The 21453-nt window shown below is 53.3% G+C and overlaps 1 protein-coding gene across 2 annotated transcripts in view; it reads left to right on the top strand.

Annotated features, from left to right (window-relative positions):
- WSCD2 (WSC domain containing 2) overlaps positions 1-21453 on the top strand; it is a 52137-nt gene that overhangs the window by 25206 nt on the left and 5478 nt on the right. The window contains exons 4-7 of one of the 2 annotated variants that reach the window (XM_035017234.1): positions 4318-4439; positions 6992-7166; positions 11804-11968; positions 18561-18761. In XM_035017234.1, the coding sequence (XP_034873125.1) occupies positions 4318-4439; positions 6992-7166; positions 11804-11968; positions 18561-18761 (663 nt within the window). The remainder of the gene's footprint in view (positions 1-4317; positions 4440-6991; positions 7167-11803; positions 11969-18560; positions 18762-21453) is intronic. The other variant, XM_035017235.1, reaches the window with a different exon arrangement.

Genomic DNA, 21453 nt, shown 5'->3' with positions numbered 1-21453 from the left:
CTCTGAGCCTTGTTTCTGCATCCGTACAAATGGGGACACCCAGGGGAAACTCACGGTGATGCGAGTGTTCAACAAGGCCACACGTGGGAGCAGCTCAGCCTGGTTCCCAGCAGACAGCAATGTGGCCGGTATGCGGGAGCCACGGTGATACCAGCCGTACCCCGATACTCCTATAAGCACCTAATCATCATAACCACATCATTCTTACTGGAAGAAGCAGGGACTTGGAAGACAGAGCAACCTGGCTTCATTCCACTCTGTCACTGAGCTGCTTGGTGACACCAGAAGGCAGAGAGACTCCTTGAGTCTCTGGCTCCCTGACTATAAGTGGGGAGAGCTGCAGCATCTACCCGGGTGGCTGCCGTGAAGAGAGGCCAGGCACCCAGCGTGGAGAGAGAAAGCGAGCTTCTTCTTCCTAGAAGCGAGGCAGTGTCTCTCTGCCCTGGGACCGGAGGGGGTTTCCAGCTAAAGGAGTTTTCCGGTTAAGTGAGGGTCTGCGCACCTGCTTTGCGAGTCCCACCTCGTAGCCGTGAGTCTTTAGCTCAAATGCCTGACTCCCCTCCCTGGCCTCACCTTGGATGGCACATTCTCTGAGCATCATCGAACCTTCCTCGAGGTGACTGATGAGTTTCCGGGGCTTCCCTCTGAGCACCCTGGGCCACGGGATGGGATGCTAGTGGCATTTGGCGTCTGACAGTTCCTCACTTAGGGAGGGTGGAGTGCCACCCTGTCCAGAAGAGAATCTGCGTGGTCTGTCCACCTCCCTGCCATTGATACATGGGGAAACTGAGGCCTGGAGGACCTCGGGGTGGGTCCGCAACACCCTGACCACCCCCAGCCACCGCCAGCTCCCTCACCAGCCTGGAGCAACGGCTGAGGACCGCGGGGGAGAGAGGACTGGATGGTGCGAGCCTGCAGCGTGCTCTGGAAATAGCCGTTTACCCAAATTCCAGATGTCTTCTCAGTTTGCTAGATTTGCCTCTGCCAGGAGCGACTGTGGGCTACTGGGTGCTAGGTGGTAGAAATAATCACTAGCGTGACAGCTGACATTTAAAACGAGCACTCGCTAACTCCCTCCCTCCCCCTCCTCCGCCATCCTTCTGCCCTGGGAGCAATTCCATGTCCTTTTCCCTGCACGCAAACGTCAACGTACGTGGGTGTGCCAACAGGGAAGTTTGATGCTCTAGACAGACCCGGAGACAGACCTAGATGGAGGTGTAGGTGGTTGCAGCTTGCTTCCCTTTTTCCCAAGGGCTGACATCTTGTTTCTGCGATGATCCGCAGTAAGTTCTTGCCAACAGCGGGTCCTTAGGTTTGTCCCATAACCTGTCTGTCTGAGCCCTGCTACTCTCAGCTGCCCAACCAGAGTTTACTCCAGACCTCTCAGAGTTTTCCAGAAGGGGCAATGAGATGCTGTCAGTAAAGTTCCCAGCAGAGTAGATCACACATGGCAGGTACTCGGTAAATGACACCTACTTCTGTGCTCCTGGTTTTGATCTGCGCTGTATGAACGCTGTCCTTGGTTTTCCGTGACAGCTGTGTTCTGGAAAGGTTCATGCAACTCAAATTTGAGGACAGCTGACCTTAATTTTAAATGGGCATCATGAGCCTTTTGATAAATTTGACAGGGGCATTAAAAAGTTTTTTTTAAAGATTTATTTATTTATTTATTTCAGAGAGAGAGAACAAGAGAGCATGTGGGCGGCAGGGGAGGGAGGTACAGAGGGAGAGAGAGAATCCCAAGCAGACTCCGTGCTGCCCACGGAGCCTGATGCAGGGCTCGATCTCACGACCCTGAGATCATGACCTGAGCTGAAATCAAGAGTCTGACGCTCAACTGACTTAGCTGCGCAGGTGCCCCTAAAAAAATTTTTTTTAAAGATTTATTTATTTGACGGGGGGGGGAGAGAGAGAGGGAGCATGAGCGAGCATAAGCAGGGGTGAGCGGGAGAGGGAGAAGCAGGCTCCCCGCTGAGCAGGGATCTGATGTGGGGCTCGATCCCAGGACCCCGGGATCATGACCCGAGCCGAAGGCAGACACTCAACTGACTGAGTCCCCCAGGCACCCCTAAAAATTTTTTTGATTTGTCTTAATTACATTAAAAATACATGTTCACTGTAGAAAAAGCTAGAAAAGGTTTTAAAAAGATGGAAATAAAAATTGCCTATAATGCTAGTCTATTAGTCAGTGTTCTTCAGAGAAACAGAATCTGTAGGAGTTTTATATATTTGTATGTATGTTAGGAGATTTATTTAAGGAATTGGCTCGTGCAGTTGTGGAAGCTGGCAAGCCTAAAATTTGTAGGGCAGACCAGCAGGCTGGGAACTCAGATAGCAGTTAATGCTGCAGCCTTGAGGCAGAATTCCTTCTCTGGGAAACCTCAGGTTTTGCTCTGGAGGCCTTCCACTGATTGGATGAGGCCCACCCACATGCTCAAGGGTAATCCCCTATAAGTCTCCCTAAAGTCCAGTGCGTATAAATGTTAGTCGCAGCTACAAAATACCTTCACAGCCACACCTACACGTATGTTTGATCAAACAACAGGGCGCTGTAGCCTAGCCATGTTGACCTAAAACAACCATCATGGGGCGCCTGGGTGGCTCAATCAGTTAAGTGTCTGCCTTCGGCTCAGGTCATGATCTCCGGGTCCTGGGATCGAGCCCTTTGTCTGTGTCCAGCTCCCTGCTCAGCAGGGAGTTTGCTTCTCTCTCTCTCTCTGCCCCTCCCCACTGCTTTCTCTCTCTCAAATAAATCTTTAAAAAACAACAACAACGAAAACAACCATCGTGCTTGCTCTTCAGAGATGAGCCTGGTTATCAACATGTTAGCATAGGTCCTGCTAGAGATTAATATTGAGAGAGAATTGTTATATAAAATTGATATAATATGTGGAGTTTCATAATTTCAGTTTATATTTAATCTCTTGAACACATCTTCTTCTCTCTAAAGTACACCTGAATGCTATTTATTATTGATGGGGGTGCAGAACCCCGTTGTCTTGTCGTTCCGTACTTTACCTGTCCAGCACTTCCTTGTTGGACACCTAGGCTGTGCCCCGTCTTTCACGTGTTGCTTTAACTAAATGCCACTGCGTATATCCTTATTCATAATTGTGTGCACCCGCGGTGGGCGCCACAGGGGGGCCACCCAAACCCCCCTTACCGGCGGTGACTCTGGGTGGCCAGTGGTTCACACCTGCCCCCTTGGGTGAAAATGACCATTGGCCCAAGAGGAGCAGGCTCTCTAGGACAGCAAAGAACCTATGAGCTATGGGGAGGGGGGAACACAGGGCCGAGCCCGGACCCCATTCCTTACAGCGGGACCGACTGTGGTAGAGCTCATCCCCCATGCTCGGGGTGAGACCCAGCCGAGGTCACACGCTTGCTTAGCTCCTGCCAGCCCTGTCCTGCTTGCCCCCTGTCCCCTCCTGAGAGTGCACCTCAATAAAACACCATCTCAGGTGCTGCTTCTAGGAAACCTGACCCAAGGCAGTATCTCTGAGTAGGGTTTTGGGGTGACTGCTATGGCCTCCACAGATTTCCTGTTGTGTGTGCCTGGGGTGTTTCCCCGATTTGGTTATCTTCAAGGCAGTCCTTCCCGCAGATCAGTCCCTTGTAGCCTGTAGGTGCTCAGCACTGGTGGGTGGAGACTCCTGAGGCCCAGGATTTGTCCCCTAACACCCAGGAGGGTGGGAGGGAGAGGGCACCCCGGTGCTGTGAGGAGGGACAGGATAGCCCTGAGTACCTCGCTTCCCTCGATCCTCAAATGGCCATCTCCTGATGCGATTGTGAAAATCCTCCATGACATCTGTCACGTCCCTGAATGGGGAGTAACCATTGTTGACCATGAGGAGGCAAGGCCCAGGGAGGCTGGCAAAGAAAAGGGAATGATGTGGCCCTGCAAGAACATCTCAGTGACCTGGGCTGTCGACAAAGATGCCAGGGCTGAGGAGAGCACTGGGAATTTTTCAGTTGATTAGTCTCCACTTTGGTTCACTGTGTGACCTTGGGCAAGACTCTTGCCTTCTCTGGGCTTTCATTTAAAAGCTCTTTCTGGGGCACCTGGGTGGCTTAGTGGCTAAGTGTCTGCCTTCAGCTCATGATCCCAGGGTCCTGGGATCGAGTCCTGCATCGGGGTCCCTGCTCGGCAGGGAGTCTGCTTCTCCCTCTGCCCCTCCCCCCAGCTGGTGTGCACACGCTCTCTCAAATAAATAAATAAATAAAATTGTTAAAAGAAACAAATAAATAAAAGTGCTTTCTTCAGAAGGTGGTTCTCCAGCTGAGATCTGACTCCTGCTTTTCCCTCCGGCTCTCCAGATGGGAGCGCGGTCTTCCGAGGCTGCTTCCGCAGGCCCGACAACCTCTCCCTGGCCTTGCCTGTGACGGCCGCTATGCCGAACATGTCTGTGGACAAGTGCGTGGACCTCTGCACCGAGAAGGTGAGCCCGGGGTCCTGCTCACAGAACTCCGGGGAGGGGCGGTGTGGAACAGCTGCAGGAAGGGGGGGGCTTGGCAGCAGCCCAGCCAGGACGAGGGGATCATCTCTGTGATCTGTGACACAGGAGAGGGACACGACGGTTTCATGTGGATCTAAGGGGTAGAAGTTACTTGGGGTCGATTTCTTTCTCTCTGAGGAGGTGGGTTTGTTCTAATTGTCAGGAATGCACAGGAATGAGGGTAACGTTCTAACTTGGGCCCACAAGCGTGAGTAGAAGGTTGTCAGGGAAAGGCAAGGGTAACCCCACTTTGGGACAGAGTGAGCTCCCCGTCACTGGAGGCATGCAAGTAGAGTCAGGGCAGGTGTGGCATCCAGAACTTCGGGTGTTGGATTGAAGTTGGACTAGATGGCCTGTGGGTCCTTTCTCAGCCTGAGATCCTTCCTCCCTGACCAGACAGTGAACTCCACAAGAGTAGGGGCTGTGCCTTGAACATTGGTGCCCTCCCAATACCCAGAGCAGGGCTAGGCATATCGTTGGCACTCAGTGATGTCCGAGGAGCTCTAGCCTTCTTTCAAGATGAGCTCATTACATGAGGGGCCAAAGAACAACCCCTTCCCCACCACAAAAACGTGGTTGCCCATTTCATTCATTTGCTTGGCTAATATTTACCGAGAAACTACTTTGTGCCAGGCCCCCATGCTTAGTGCTGGGGATGCAGGGTCAACCAGATGTAGAGTCTGTCCTCAAAGATGCTGGCACTTGCTGGGGGCCTGCCTTGTGGCCCCTGCCGGCTGCTCAAGCCTGCCCCCCAACTCCCAAATGCCCCACCTGCTCTGAGTTGCCCTGCTTGGCTCAACCCTCATCGAGTCTCCCGATGCACGAAGCACCTCGCGGGATTGCTGAGAGGCTGTTGCTTACTGAGCACGTTCTCCATGCAGTCTTCTGCACCACGGGTCTCAGTTTACCTCTCACCTGAAGGCTTGGAGTTGAGGATTTTCCGCCCTATGTCACAGATGACAAAACCAATGCCCGAACAGGTGAAGTCACTTGCCCGAGCTCATAGCACAAGCAAGTAGAGCTGACACCTGGGCCTGCCCCCTGAATTTCGGAGCTACCCTGGAGAGGCTGCCAGAGCCGTTCAAGGGCAGCCAGGCAACTTCAAGTCACCAAGCATTTCCTGAGCACTTACTCTGCTCCTAAGAGGCATCCTGGAAGGTCAGGGAGGAAGTTCTTAAGTTGAGGAGGTTTGACCAGCTTTTGATCAAGCTTTCTCTCCCGGGCGGGAATACCCCTCCCCCACGGCATCCCCTCCGTGGACATTTCTCAGTCCTTGATGACCCTGGAGCCGGCAGATCAGCTGCAGGTGGGACGCAAACACGTGAGACAATGAAGTCCCGGGCAAAGCAGTGTAACAAAGGGTCAGACTGTACATAGGACTGGAGGGAAGCGAGGGTGTGTGGGTGGACAGGAAGGCCCCTCTGCAGAGCTCCCTCTTCCAGTTTCTTCTGATCTCCTTAGGGGTCATAGGAGAAAAATTGAGGGGATTACGTGGGCGAGTGTATAGAGCTGCCTGGGCCACGGGGTGGAGGGTAGCAGATTTAGGCTATCAGCGGAGGCTCGATACGTATCACCTGTTAGAAATGCCATCAGTCATGGCCCACGCAGACCCATCTGCGTATCAGCATTTCTCTGTCTCTGCTCTTCAGCTAAGAGGTAAAGTTGCTTTTTAATATGTGTTAGGAAGAAACCAAACCTATTGTGCAAAATTTGCTGGATTGGCCACCGAGGTGTGATCTTGGTGTATTACTAGCTTAGTCCTATCGGGGAGGATTCAGGGCTTCGGGTCTGGAGTAGAGGTGAAGCAGACAAAGGACAGCCCCCTGCCTTCCGAACCTGAGTCCCACCTTGCTCTGGCTTAGCCGCTCCGCAGAATAAAGCAGATAGGAGCAGCTGTGCCCACGAAGAGCGAAGAGCGGAGCTAACGTGGGGATCCATATCCTTTTTGGCTTAAAAGAACCGGCTCAGACAGCTTTTCCCAAAGCGTGGGCTTTGTATCACTCTGAGACCCGGGGATTTCCGGTGGCAGGGCGCAGGACTGAGAAAAGCAGTTTCTTTTCAGTCTCCTTTCCAGCCCTCCAGGAAAAAGCTCCGTCTCCGTGCTCAGGTGTCTTTAACACCTCTCAACCCTCCACTAATCTCCCCTTTGCAGGAAGAGCAGAGCCCACCGGGGCTCAGCGTCTTGGCAGGGCCTCCTTAGAAAGTAATTACATTGTTTTGTTTCTGTAGTATTTGCGTCTAGAGTCTAGAGCGTGGAAATGTACCGAAGTGCCGGTTGCCGGTTTCATTTGTCAATTATACCTTAATTAAGCTGGAAGGAAACGATAGCATGGGAGGTGCGCAAATGGGGCAGACCCGTCAAAGTGAAGTTGGGGGACCCTCAGGCCGGGGAGAGCGGTGGAGAAGGGATGTTTGGAACACCAGCCCTCCTCTGCATGGGGAGTCGGGGCAGTCCAGGGATTTCGGGACATTCTTCCTTCCCGTCTCCCCTGCAGGAGTACCCACTGGCCGCCCTCGCGGGCACCGCCTGCCACTGCGGGTTCCCCACCACGCGGTTCCCCCTCCATGAGAGGGAGGACGAGCAGCTCTGTGCCCAGAAGTGCAGCGCGGAGGAGTTTGAGAGCTGCGGGACTCCCCGTTACTTCATCGTGTACCAGACACAGGTCCAAGGTAAGCCAGGGCTCCCCCAGCGGAACCCTCCCCCGGAGGCTCTCCAGTGGCTTCCTTCCCAGAGGGGCCCCGGCCAGCCCAACCCATCCCATCCCACTCGGGCTGAGCAGGGCAGGGGGCAAGGGCAGGGCTGGGGAACTTGGCCTGGCTCAGGGACAACAACAGAGGCAAGGGCCCCAGGCAAGGGGTGTTGGGTTCCGGAGACCCTCATCTCTGTCCCTCCTACTGAGCCCCCACCTTGGTGGCTCTTCTCCTGTCGTGAAGGTGGTGAGATTGAGTGTGATGTCAGCTGGGCTGGGAGTGGGGAACCCGGGTGACAACCCAGAGCTGCAGCAGGATCCCGGGCAAGTCTCTTCCCCTTTCTGAGCCTCAGTTTCCCCATCTGCAAAACGCAGCGGTAGATTGTTGACCTCCAGGAGCCCTTTCAATTCTAGGATTCTGTCAATTTATTTATAAAAATCTTCTCTTTCTCCATCTTCTGTCCTCCTCCCTTTGCTGGTGGGAACTCTGCTTCCCGCTTGGCTCCTCTCCCGTCTCTTGGGGCTGCTGGCCCGTGGTGGTGGCAGTGCTAAGGGTCTTTCCAGGACGTTCTTGGTGCTGGAGTCCGTGTTGAGTTCTCAGTTCACACTTTCTCACTGAAGCCCCTCGGCTCTCCTGGGAGGTGGGAATAATGATCACAGCCGCTTTACAGGCGGGGAAACGGACACGGAACGGTTAAGGGCCTTGCCTGAGGTCACACTGCTTATAAAATTTCTAGCTGAAAGCAATTTCCTCTGACCGAGGCATCATGAAGGGTGGGTGGCGCTTAGAGAGGTGCTTTGCTGGGACACTCCATCCGAAGGAAACCCCTGAAGGGTTACCCCAGTATCTGAATATGTGGACCACCTACTATGCGCTCGTCTTGTGCCCCACCTCAGCTCACTGAACGATGTAAAGCCTACAATAAGCCTACAGTCAGGGAAACATCATCCCTACCCCCTGAAGCCTGGAGACGCAATAAAACACGATTGGGCTAGACCTCCTCTTCATCTCCCAGGAACCGGGCCTCCGTGTACAGTTGGGCAGGTTGGGCACTGCACAGTCAAAACCTGTAGGAAAAGTGGTGCCCAAAAGCCAGCCCATGCTCCGCACTCTGGATACCAGTGCCTCTGCCCAGAAGAAGGAGAGGGTGCCTTTTTCTGATGGGTACAAAAGTGTCAAAAGAGCTAGTGGCAGCCCCATCAAGAGCTCATACCCTATTTGGTCTGATGGGGGTACCAGTGGTAGCCACCTGTGGCTCCTCCTGTGGCACTTAAAGTCCTGCTAAGAGCCCAGTGAGCAGGAATCTAGTAAGTGCGGCTCTTGGCTTTGTTTATAGTCCAGCGAGGAGGGATGAATATTTGTTAGCTTTTAGGAAGTGTTGGTTACTCTGTGCAGAACCGTGTTGCCCTAGCCTAAGGGAGAGTCATGCACAGATTAATTATTCCGTGACCGTGAATGGCTTTGATGTGGATGGAACAGACATTGGAGCCTTTTCAAAAGCAGATAAAGAGCCCCTAATTGATGGTTTTGCTCGTTCCCTGGGCCACGTCCCCAGGCCAAAACTGTTCTTCGGTTTTTCCACGTCAGGCGTGCAGTCCCTCACACCGGCGAGGTTTGAGAGGCCCGTGGTTTATTAGGTTGCCAAGAGCCTGGTCTCTCACGGCTGCCATTTATCCTGCATTTGCTGCGTGCTAAACCCTGACATTCCTGCCGAGAATGGAATTCTCGAACACCTACTGTGTGCCAGGTGTCGTCTAAGCCCTTGAGACTGAATTCATTCATTCAGTCCTCACAATGACCTAGGTGCCGCTATTATTCCTATTTTACAAATGTTCAAAAATTCTAAACACAAATGTTCTAACATTTACAAAAGCTCCCAAATGATGATCTTACAACTTGGCACAGAGAGGTTGGGTAGCTGGGCCCGAGTGGCACAGCTAGGACGGGGCAGAGCTGGGCTTCAGACCCAGGTGGGGTCTGGATCCTGGGCTGTGCTCTGAACCACACCCTCTCAGTACACTTTGAAAATGCTTCCCATGTACTCTCCATTTCCTCCTGTAAGGTGATTAGCCCCATTTTCCAGGAGGAAACGGTCTCCGAGAGGGAAGAGCCTTGGAGTAAGACCCAGCTCTGTCTGATTCCAGAGCCCCACACGGTCCTGCTTTGATTTACGGAGCTTTTTTTTTTTAGGGCTGAAATAAACTTTCTTTTTTAGGGCTGAAAACAACAGCCTTTACCTTGGAGTGGGTCTTGGCCTCCCAGGCAGCATTTGAATCGAGAATGCTGTTTTCTGGAGAAATTGAGGGGGCCAGGTTTGTTTTTTTTTTCTCCCTCCCAACATTTTGTGATGGGGAAAAAAATGTCAAACCTCCAGGAAAAAACTAGAATCACACCGTGAATGACCATAATGCATCTCGTAGCCTTTACGTTTGCCAACATTTTGTTATATTGACTTGATCATCCATCTCTCCATTTCACCATCCCTAGATCCTTCTTATTTTTTTTCATGCATTTCAAAGCACCGTTGACCCTTGAAGGACACGGGCGTTAGGGGTGATGATGACCCCCCCCCCAGCGCAGTTGAAAAATCCACACTTTAAAAAAAAATTTTATTTATTTTTAAGTAATCTCTATGCTCAGCGTGAGGCTCAAACTCACAAGCTGGAGATCAAGAGTTGCATGCTCTTCCAACTGAGCCAGCCAGGTATCCCCGCATCTAACTTTGGACTCCCCAGAAATTTAACTCCCAACAGCCTGCTGTTGATCAGAAGCCATACTGGTAACCCCAATGGGTCAGTTAACCTCCATTTTGTATGTTACCTATGTTATACACTGTATCCCAATAAATAAGCTGGAGAAAAGAAAAATGTTATTAAGAAAATCTTAAGGAAAACACATTTATGGTAGGGTACTAGATTTATAAAACATCTTGCCCAGTTCAAACCCAGGTTGTTTGAGGGTCAGCTGTAAGTTGCAGCCATTTTACATGTCCGTGTACATATCCTTAATTATAATTCAATATTTGCTATTTTTGATTTTTTACAAAATTTTTTGAATTTTGCTATTTGATTTTTTTCTTAAAGATTTTATTTATCTGACAGAGTGCGAGCACACGCACAAGCCGGGGAGTGAGCGGCAGGCAGAGGGAGAGGGAAAAGCAGGCTCCCCACTGAGCGGGGTGGGGGTGGGGGGACGTGGGGCTCGATCCCAGGACCCTGGAATCATGACCTGAGCCGAAGGCAGATGCTTAACCGACTGAGCCACCCAGGAACCCCGCTAATGATTTTTTTAAGTAACATTTACATAGCGTGGAATGCACAGATTTTTAAGGGTATTATGCAAAGACAACTGGATAATCCGTACCCCTATCAAAACATAAGACAAGAAAGTTACATACTGAGGCTTTTTCTGCAGTGTGTTTCCAGGAAAACCATTCCCAGACACCTCCTTGGCTTCAACAGAGACAAAGACCGGATTTATTTTTCCCAAAGTCTGCTCTGAACAGATTGAACCTGGCTGGGGGGCGGTGGGGGGAGCTGGGGCCCCCTGGCTGGAAGTCATAGCATGAGGAGGTGTGGTCGATCGGCACTCCTAGTGTGTGAGCCCCGTGTTAACACACCCTCCCTCCCGCGACCCTCCCGAGGGCACCACTGTTGTCAGTAGTCCCATTTTATAGGCGAGGAAACTGAGGCTCAGACCCATCATTTTTCCCAGGGCACCCGGCAGATAGGTGGCAGAATTGGAATTTCAATTTAGGAACTCAGACGTTTCCCTTGATGGGCTGTCACAAGACATGAGTGTGACTCACAGTAAGATCTCGGTAACGGCGGGTCCTGCAGGACCGGAGAGACCACCCTGCGAAGGGCAGGATGGGGGGTGGTGTCAGAGGCTGCAAGGAGTGCTGACCAGTGCCTCCAGCGGGACTGGCTCTGTGCGTGAGCAGGGCAGAGCCCAGAGTGGCGCCCCTGGGAGCAAGGAGGAGGAGAAGGTAGAAGGGCGAGTGTGGACAGCTCAGTCGGAAGTGGGATGGGAATGGGGTGAGGACAGAGAGTGGTTCCTCGAAAGAGATTTTTGTAATGATGGCGTGATTTTTTTCATGTGTGAGTGCAGATGTGATGGAGCCAGCTGGGTGAGAGAGAAGGGGGGGTCAGGGAGGAGATGGGGACCCAGGCGTGAGGACCCCTCAAGATGCAAGAGAACCTGAGGGAAGGCCCAGCATAGGGGACTCTGCAGCGGAAGAGGGAGAGGAGAGAATCCTAGATTGGGGGTTCCAGCCCTGCTTTCTCACTCTGGGCCAACGACCTTGATCCTTAGTTACCACAAAGGGACAGCAGACCTGTCCTCTCCCCTGCCACAGTTCTCCTGCCCCTGAGCCCACCAGACTGCCTGCCCTCTACACGCTCTTCCTTCCCTCCCGCTCCCGGGGGAGAAGGGCTCTTCCCCGCTCCCAGCCCTCATGTCAACCCTGTGACGAGGAACCGTTTTCCTCCTTTTAACCATGAGGAAGTCACCCTGGGCCGCCTGGCTGGGAAGGGGCGGGGGGCGAGACTCACACCTGGTCCTTCCTGGTCCGGCTCCGTCCGCCCCCGCCCCTGACTGTGTCCTGCCTTTTGCAGACAACCGCTGCATGGACAGAAGGTTCCTCCCAGCCAAGTCCAAGCAGCTCATCGCTCTGGCCAGCTTCCCCGGCGCCGGCAACACGTGGGCTCGCCACCTCATCGAGCTGGCCACCGGCTTCTACACGGGCAGCTACTACTTTGACGGTTCTCTCTACAACAAAGGTGAGGAGGCCAGTGGGGAGCGGAGAGGACCCACCGGGAGGGCAGGGGAAGACCCTTCTTCTCGAGTACCTACTGTGTGCCGCTCAGCTCGCCCGGGCGTGGTTGCCAAGACCCACTGGGTGCTTGGTACCCTGCCTCCGCGTACACCCCACAAACGTCGCCTGAGCCGCATCTGTTCAGTAACGGGCATGGATCAAGCACCTACTATGTGCGTGCCACCTTCTCTGTCTGGTTGGGGTGCCACAAACATGTCTTGAGCGCCTGCTCTAGGCAGGTCCCTCCCTGCAGACGTTGAGTGACCAGCAACTCTGTGCTGTATACAGAGGAACAAAACTAGGTTCATTTGGGGGGACATTTACTGAGCACCTACTACGCATCAGGTGTCTTATCTACCCGGAAGCCAGGGGTATCTGTCGTGCGGGTGTTTTATTTTCATTCTGCTCACGGATGTTTACCGAGCACTGCCGTGCTCCAGACGCACATCCTAAGTGTGGTCTCCCAGCAGGCATTTATGCAGCACCAACTGTGTGCCGGGAGCTTCGTGTGGGTTCAGATGGCCACGGACAGACTTCCTTGGCCCACCTACTGGGTGCCGAGAGCTGTGCTAGGTGCTCCAGTTTTAGTTAGCTCTGCATAGTAACCCTGGGACACAGGATGTGGTACCATTTCCCAGATGCAAAAACCGAGACTTGGAGAGAAGAGGTAACTTACTCCAAGTCACACAGATTGTTTTCAACGGGCTGGTGAGGGATTCTACCCTAGGGTGTCCCAGTTTCAAAGCCCGCATTCTTACAATTCCCATCACCCAGGCAAGAAGGCCCTGGGGGTTCTTACTGGGGAACTGAAAACCGTGCGTGTAATGCCCATTGGATGTGAGGCCCCCTCCCAGGTCTGGCAGAGGGGAGTATCAGGGAAGCAGCTCTGTTTGTGAGAGGTTTTGTCTATATGTGGGGCAGCCCGTGGCTGTGGATGTTTGTGTCTGCAAACCAGATGAAGACCCCCTTCCTGGCTGTGTGACTTTGAGCAAGTTTCTGCACCTCTCTGATCTTGCGTCATCATGCGCAAATCAGAGATCACAGTATGTACCTGGTGAGGTCATTTGAAAGGTAATGAGTTGCTACGTGTAATACGCTTAGCCCAGAGTAAGTGTGCTGTCGATGTAGGCTGTGACTAGTACGGTCTGGGGGCCAGGCACTGGCCAGGCGCAGCTGGTGTTGACATCCCTGAATCCCAGCTCAGGGAGAGCCAGGGGGGGCATCCGTCTGAGGGTGAGAAGCAGGAGGGCGGAAGGTCAAGAAGGATGGAAAGGGGCAGGTTGAAGGATGGAGTTAGCAAGGGGTAGGGTCTGCCTTAGAATCCCGACTTTTTGTATGCTGATGAATTTTTGGTTTGGGCTTAAGCCGTCATTTATTGAGCACGTACTATGTTCGAGGCTCCAAGCTGAGGGTTTGTCACTCTTATACCAGGATTTGAACCCAGGCTTGGCTGCCAGCAGTCTCTATGCTTTTAAACACTACGTTGTGCTGCCTTTATGGGGGTTGCTGGGAGGAACCCAGGCAGGGTCTGGAATCTCTCTGGCTTGTCCTGGAGAGTGGCAGGGAGAAGCAGACTCAGGAAGCATCCCATGGCTGGCCCACATCCTAACCTCCCTGTGGCTGAGGCAGGAACCCTGTTCATGGAACTCTACAATGTGACAAATATATGGGTCCTTCAGGATCATCAATCCAGGGATGCAAAGTGGTTTCATCTCATGTGTCCATTCCAGTGAACCCCTGTTTTAGGTTGATGTGTTAAGAAGGATTCTGAGGTTCTCTTGTCTTTCAGAAACAAAGTGCCTTAATCTAGTAGTGATGCCTGTTGAGGGAGTAGAAGGGGGAATGGTGGGCTATGTGCCAGATATTAGCACCTCTGATCTAACTCAACCTCCTAACTTCAGACAAAGGGAAACAATCTTAAGAGGGAGTCAGGGGCTTGAATCTTCAGACTGAACTCTGTCACTTATCAGGTATGGGACCTTGGGCAAGATTTCTTTACTTCTCTGAGGTTCAGTTTCCCCATTTATAATATGGGGATGTCAATAGTGAATGCACAGTGGTTTTGAAAAAAAAAATATAAGACAATGTGTGTGAAGCTATGGTGTTAAAATAGCTTCAGTCCGTCCTGCTAACCCCAAGTCCCTCCCCACATCACCTTTGCAGCTGAGAGATACTTAGCTTAAGGAAGCCCTCAAACCCTGGGGGGTGGAGCATGGGGGCAGGATTTGCCCCCCCTGGCTGGCCGATCTGCTGCCCCTTTAGCGCATCGGACTCCAGGTAGGAGGAGGTCTTCGTAGTTTGAAAGCATGCTAGCCGTGTGCAGGCGGCTTTCCTCGCCCTGGGACGTCAGTCCCCGCCCCCAGCCCGTCCTAGCTCTTCTGCCTGGAAACCTGCTCCCCAAGCCGCAGGTCACACCCCCTCTGCAGTATCTCTGGCAGACCCACGTGTCCTCCTGTCTTATCTTCCTTGTACCCAGGGCCCTCCTTCATCGTGGTCCTTATTATTATGAATACGTCATGTACCTATTAATAATACTAAGCATCGTGGGTGTTTATTGAATGTCTGCAATGGGCCCAGCTCTGGGGTGGGTGCTTTATATATTTTGTGATTCCGGCTTGGGCGGGGGTGTGCAAAAGTGGACAGGACTCCCCCAAGAGGAGCGGAGGGAGTCCCAGGCAGAGGCGCAGGAGGAAACAGTGGGATCGATCAATGTCCCAGTTTGGTGGCATTGGACGATGGGAGAGGTGAGGGCTGGGAGCGTGACACAGGAGGGGCAGCCAGGACTGGGTAGGCAAGGGCCCTGAATGCACACTCTCCTGGGGTCACAGGCCCGGCAGGGAGTGGGGTATGGAGGGATTTCAGGCCGAGGAGTGGTGTGCTGAGATGGGCATGTGTGAAATACCCCTCTGGCCACAGAGCTTGGATAGGATGTTCAGCTGCAGGGACAGCAGTGGGGGACAAGGGGACAGTGGGAAGGACATTAGGAGCCCATTGATTGGAAGTGAGGGGCCTTGGTGATGGGCCCGGAGGGGCTGGTTTCTGTAGAATGAGCTGATGATCCAGGGACTCCTGCTGATTGGAGGATTTTTTAGTTTCCTCCCTCGTCCCTGCCACTAACTAGCTCGATAACCCCCACCCCGGCTTGAAACCTCGATTTCATCCTCTGTAACAAGCTTGCATTGGGTGGGTGACCCCCCGAGCCCTCCTAGGTCTGATGGGCTGCTTGGCACTTTCTCTGCATCCGTCTCTTCTCTCATCCTGGCAACAGCCTGCCCCCCTTAGGGACTGCTGAGTGAAGGAGGGATGGAGGGAGAGCATGAGTGGGTGGGTGGGTGGGTAGATGGATTCTCCCCTCCTGGAATCCAAGTGTCGTACCACTTGAGTTCTGCCTCCTCTTCCCATTACCCAGAGAGGCTGGTCATCTGCAAAACATGATTTTCTTGGTGTCTGTGTCCCTCTGTCCGTTTCTCTTTCTTGGTCTTGCTCTGTCTCCCTCTTTTTCCTTCCTTGTCTCTCTTTGATCTTTTTCTTTTGTTTCTGTGTCTGCGTCTCCCCTTCCTCCTCCCTCTCCCTAGGCCTCCTCTCCCCTCTCTGTCCCCCTCCCCATCTCAGGGATCCCACTGCCCCCGAGTGCAGGCTCCAGCTCTGTGGCCTGAAAGAATGCAGAGGCAGGAGGGGCTGGGATGACTGCCCAGAGTTGGCAGGGCCCTTCTCTGCTCCTGGGGGCCCACAGATGCCGCAGGGTATCCATGAGGCAGGCCCTTGGATTCCTGAGGACTGCCTCAAAATAGAGCCCATAATCCCTGGAGGACCAGCAGCCTCCCGGGTATCCATGTGCAGAGCCAGGGTGGGGGGCCTTTCCTGCCCTTCTCCACGACGGCTTCCTTAACGGCAAAATGCACAGGCAACTGTCATAGTGGGGGCGGGGGGGCTGGGAAGGGGGAAAGGAGAACACATAGCTTATTCTCTCTGTGGCCCTAAACCCCCAAGTTTATTTCTCCAAAGCCTCGGACCGTTGCCTGGCTCCTCAATCCCTCTGAGGTCCCGTGGGTGCCCCAGATGAGCTGCTATTGTGGGGAACCCTCAAAGGAATGGGATTGAAATATACCACACTGAGGCAATGGAGGAGCTGGGTCCTGCATCAGGGAGAGCGGAGAGGGGGCCTCCTGGTGGTGGAGTTCAGCAATTCCGCTCTGGCCCCCGGCTTGCATCCCTCATTGCTCCGTAATCACCTAGAGGACCCTCCCTGGAGGACCACGGAGCAACCCTAGTTTCTCAGGCAAGCGGATCCCACGCGACTTCTTAAAGGCTCCTTCCCAGACACGGAAATCCTCTCTCTGGGAGGCATTGTGCTAAATGGATTTGTCTCCACCTCCCAGCTTTTCCAGTGCACCTTACAGACTAACTTCTTAGGCGAACCACATCTGGAATCTAGAGCAGGTCTTTTCCGATGTACATAGTCTTTGTATCTTGGTAAACGTGGTGCTAGGTTGACTCCATCATGTAACAGAGAGAAATGGGATCTAGGTCTCACAAAGCAGGAGAGCTGATTTAAACTAGTGCGACCACTCTGCCAGGTTTCTATTTATGTCTTCTCTGAAAACTTGTATGTGTTCTTGTGTAATCCCCACGCATGTTTTTCTCTTGCTGTGCTCGTGCTGAAATACATTTTGGCAAAGATAAAACATAATTCTAGATGGGAAGGTCCTTGTCTGCATCATGAGGCTCTTTACCGATGGCATGCATGACTATGTACCTTGAAATCGGCTCCAGTGCCACCTTGTGGGACAAGTCTGTGTCCCAGGCTCAGTTCTCAGGCTCCCAGACACCACTCCTCATTGTCCCATGACAATTGGTCCATGGGCCTCAAAGGCTTTGGGTGATTATTTCCTTGTGGGCAGGGGCCAGTGTACTTCCTGCAGCCTCACTTGGCAAGTCCCAGGATGGACTCTGGCTCAGGAAATGTCAGGAAATGACATTCCATTCCTTGTGACCCTGGCGGCGGGGGGGGGGGGGGGGGGGGGGGGGGGGTGTACCTTTCCTGAAACCCGATCTCCAGGAACAGGAGTAGATACCATGCTGGCCTCATTTGAATCCACCTTAAAAGCCTCAGAAACCTTTGTACTTGGGGCAAAGGGAGAAAAGGGGAGGTAGGGTGGCTTCTCGGCCCATCATGGCCCCCCAAGACTTGTTCTCATTGAGCTGCCATTGATGGAAGTCGTCCTCTGTGCCTCATTGATTTTCTCGAACAGCTCTGTGAGAGAGAAGCGGCATGGTTCTGTTTTATAGATGAGGAAACAGAGGCCCAAAGAAATAACACGGAGTTGGAAACACAGCCGTTATCTTGAAGGCCTCATCTGAGAATATTTCTACTTGGCTTTCAAGATGCCATCCAAGTGCCTTAGCTCCCGGGAGAGCAGGAGGCCCAAGAACTCAGTCTCAGGTGCCTGGATGGCTTGGGTTTGAATCTCAGCTCTGCATCCTGCTCGCTCTAGAGCTTGGGGAAATTCTTTGATCTCCCTGTGCCTCAGTTTCCTTATCTATAAAATCTCTCCTAGGATCATTGAGAGCATGGAGTTGCCTAACTAATAAAAGGCTCAGACCAGCGTCCAGCACACAGTTGGCGCCAGAGAAACATTCTCCAACAACCCACAACTTTTCTCAGTTTCTCAGCTTTTGAAAGGAAAATCTGATCATGTCCCGCCTTCTTTTGCTTAAATCCTTTTTCAGGGCTGTCTAATCTTTGTGGTCTTAGTACTGAGCTCTCCATCGCAACCACTACAATCCCATCCGGCTTCACACTCCCCTCTTTTCTGCTCTCAGAAGTCATGCAGTGAGACATTTCTTCTGACCCACCCCAGGACCTTCGCATGTGCCATTCCCAGCACCTTTCCCATCCTCTCTTGGGCTAGTAAATTCCTCCTTCTCCTTCACATGTCAGCTTAAGCCGCTCTCCCTGCAGGAAACCTTTCTGGATGCCGCCTCACTAGGTCAGTGATCTGGGCTAGGCTGTTGGGGCTGCTCAGCACCCGCCTGCAGGTTGTGCCCATGTCTGTTCCGTGAGTCTCTCACCACCTGGGAGCAGTAGCCTTCTAGCGCCTCCTCACCCTGATGGCAGAAGCACACAGGAACCTGTGATGCACCTTGGGACTGCGACAGAGACGTACTTCTGTCCTCCTTCCACTGGCCAGAGCGAGTCATACGGCCATTCCCCGGGGATGGAGATGCCACCCAAAGAGGACTCCCCCAGTGTGTCCCTGTCAGGTGCTTCTTGGGGCATGTGGGCATTAAATCGCTGCCTCCTCTGCAGCTTGCTGGCTCACTGTGTTCGTGGATGTCATGATCTGCCTTATCTGGCTCCCAAAGACAGCAAGACCCATGACTATTTTTGCAGATTTTACTCCCAAACGTCAGCACAGTGCCCGGCACAGAGTAGGTGCTCAGTAAATATGGAAGGAAACGAGTGAAGACGGGAGGATTCCTGAGGTGGCCGGGGGGACTGGGCGGGACTCACCTCCCTGGGCTCACTACCCCGCCCCCCTCCTTGATGGTGGCAGGGTTCAAGGGCGAGCGGGACCACTGGCGCAGCGGCAGGACCATCTGCATCAAGACGCACGAGAGCGGCCAGAAGGAGATCGAGGCCTTCGATGCCGCCATCCTGCTCATCCGTAACCCCTACAAGGCGCTCATGGCGGAGTTCAACCGCAAGTACGGCGGGCACATCGGCTTTGCTGCGCATGCCCACTGGAAGGGCAAAGGTACAGCTGGGGTGGAGGGGGTGGAGGGGGTGGGGTGCAGCCAGTGCTGTCTGCTGCGAGGGACCCAGAAGGGCTCCCCAGGGCCCACCGCCGCCTGAGCAGCACCTGCTGGGAGACGGGTGATGTCCTAGCCCAGCCGTCAAGGGCCTGGGCTCAAGAGCAAGACTCCCTGGGTTCAAACCCTAGCTCCATCACTACCTCCCTGAACTTAGGCTTGTCCCTTCTATAAAATGGGGGTAATAATGGCGGGGCTCTAAGAATTCAATCCCTTAAAAACAGTAAACGTGACTCATTATGGAGACGAAGGTGCTCATGTAATTGATACGGGATGGATGGAAATGGTTTTAAGAGCCCTTTCCTGGGAGTCAGGAGACAAGAATCCAGCCCATGGTCCTGAGAATCCAACTCCGGGTTGTGAGGCTCAGAGATGTTAAGTGACTTGTACCAAGTCACACAGCCAGGAAGTGACAATGTTGGCCCCCCAGCAGTGAATCTTAATATGATTGGGGTTTGAGACTCACCTCTGGCACTTAGTAGATGACGGCTGTGTGACGGAAGGTCTCACTCCAGAGCCGGTGGCCCACGATAATGGTGAGAGCTTTGAAGTCAGACCCAACCTCTAGCATCTTGAGTATCTTTAACTCCTCTGGCTCTCAAAATCCCATATCCAATATCACCCACATCTCCATCACTGTAGGGAGAGTCTTTAAAACCCATAATTAACCCTGTTTTAGAGATGGGACAAGCTAAGTTCAGGGAGGTGAAGAGGCTTTTCCAGGAGGTAGTGGACCTGGGGTTTGACCCCAGACAGTTTTGCTCCTGAGCCCAAGCCCTTAACCACTGTGATAATGGATGGGACAATATGTCGATGGAACAGTGGGATCACTCAGTCCAGGACGTGCTCCGTAAATGTGAGCTCCCTCCACCTTAGCCTCCAGGAATCAGGCTGCTCCAGCCTCAGCCTTGAGGGGTGCTTTCTACTTCACCCCTCCTAAAGCTGCTCTAAAGCTCCCCCCCTCCCCCCGCAAAGAGGTCCTGCGCTTGGCAGCATGGTGTTAATGCAGCAATCCAGCGGTTAATGATGTCATTCCTTAAAACCCTTGCACCTGTCTGGCCAACTGTGCCCTGGGTTCCCAGTTCAGTCAAGGGGGTCCTCTGTCCCTCCCCTTGCTTCACTCCCCATCTCCGAGGGTGGAAGCTTAGACAGGTGGTGACATTTGTTCTATTGTTCCACAAATAAATCAGAAACCTCTTCTGGGAACAGTTGAAAATGAACACTCCTCAGGGCCAGGCTGAGAAGTCTGCAGGTGCACTTGGCAGAGGCCTGGCCTGAGCAGAGTCCTTTCCTGCCCAAAGGACCTGGAGGACCAAGCCCAAGGGTCGTCAGCCCAGCCGCATGGCAGCCACACATCCCTGGAGGAGTGTGGGCAAATCCCAGGGCCCCAATCATACCAGGACCATTGCTAGAGCGGAATCTGGGCATCTGTATTTTTTTTTTTTTAAAGCTCCCTGCTGCTTCTGGAGTGCAGGTAGGACCAAAAACCACTGATTGATCCTCTGTTGATTAACAGGGAAACTGAGGCCCAGAGAGAGGCAGGGACCTGCCACGGTCATTCAGGACCTTAGGGGAGGGAGTAGAATCCAGCTCTCTGCCTCCCAGGCATCCTGCTGCCCCCAGGGATAAGGGAGGGACCTCATTTGGGAAGCTCTGAACTCTGAGCACTTTGCATTCATTAGGTCATCTAAACCTAATGCCCAGAGGAGGTAAGAAAGGCTGCCCATCCAGGTGGCATTCCATTGCACAGGTGAGAAAACCATCCCAGGAAGGGCGCAATCACATGGCTAAGCCTTCCCCACCCCAGGCTTGACTGAACTGGGATTCAATCCCAGGCATCCGCTCCCAGGCCGTCTCTTAACCTGGGGGTGACTTTGTGATGAGTTCACAGCTTCGGACGGGCTTGGCACCTGGTCTCAGGTCCAGGCAGTTCCAGTCTTCCTCAGGGCAACTGGGAGCTTTCAAACCGCAGATTAGGGAGGAGTCAGGACAGGCGGAACCACGGGGCTGCAGGGCAAGGGAGAGAGGAGGTTCCAGCACGCACATCTGCTGGCGGGGGCCTCGGGTCCCCCACAGTAGTTGGGGATGGGGAGCCTTCTCCCTGCATCCCCTCCCAGGCTGACCCAGGTCTTCAGGGCTCCGGGAGCCTTCCCCCAAAGAACCCATTTCTTTCTTTGCGCTCTGCTTTCCCATCTGGTCCCTGGGCACTGGAGTCTGAGACCCTGGCTTTGGGGTACCCACACCAGCCGCAGCAGTAGCCCTGGGAAACTGGTTAGAAATGCAGATTCTCTGGCCCCACCCCGACCTGCTGAGTCAGAAACTCTGGGAGGGGGCCTGGCAAGCTGTGTTTTCCTAATCCCTCCAGATGTTTCTGACGCATCCTCCAATTTAAGAACCACCACTTTAAACCCGTGCTGCTCAGAGTGGGGTCTCTGCAGCAGAGCCTAGACCCCACCTGGAAGACCTCTTAGAAAAGCCTGTCTGAGCCCTCAGGCTCCCTGAATGGGAATCTGCATTTGAACAAGATCTCTACCCCCACCCCCAGAAGCTTCCCATGCACTTGAAGGTTTGAGCATCACTGCTTTAGTATGTGAGGGTCCCCCCCCCAAGAATAGAGTTCCCCCAGCTGCTGAGCAC

Source organism: Mirounga leonina, unplaced genomic scaffold (genome assembly GCF_011800145.1).
Source record: "Mirounga leonina isolate KUSES-001 unplaced genomic scaffold, KU_Mleo_1.0 Mir_171, whole genome shotgun sequence".
NCBI lineage: Eukaryota > Metazoa > Chordata > Mammalia > Carnivora > Phocidae > Mirounga > Mirounga leonina.
This window is presented reverse-complemented; position numbering and strand designations above follow the sequence as displayed.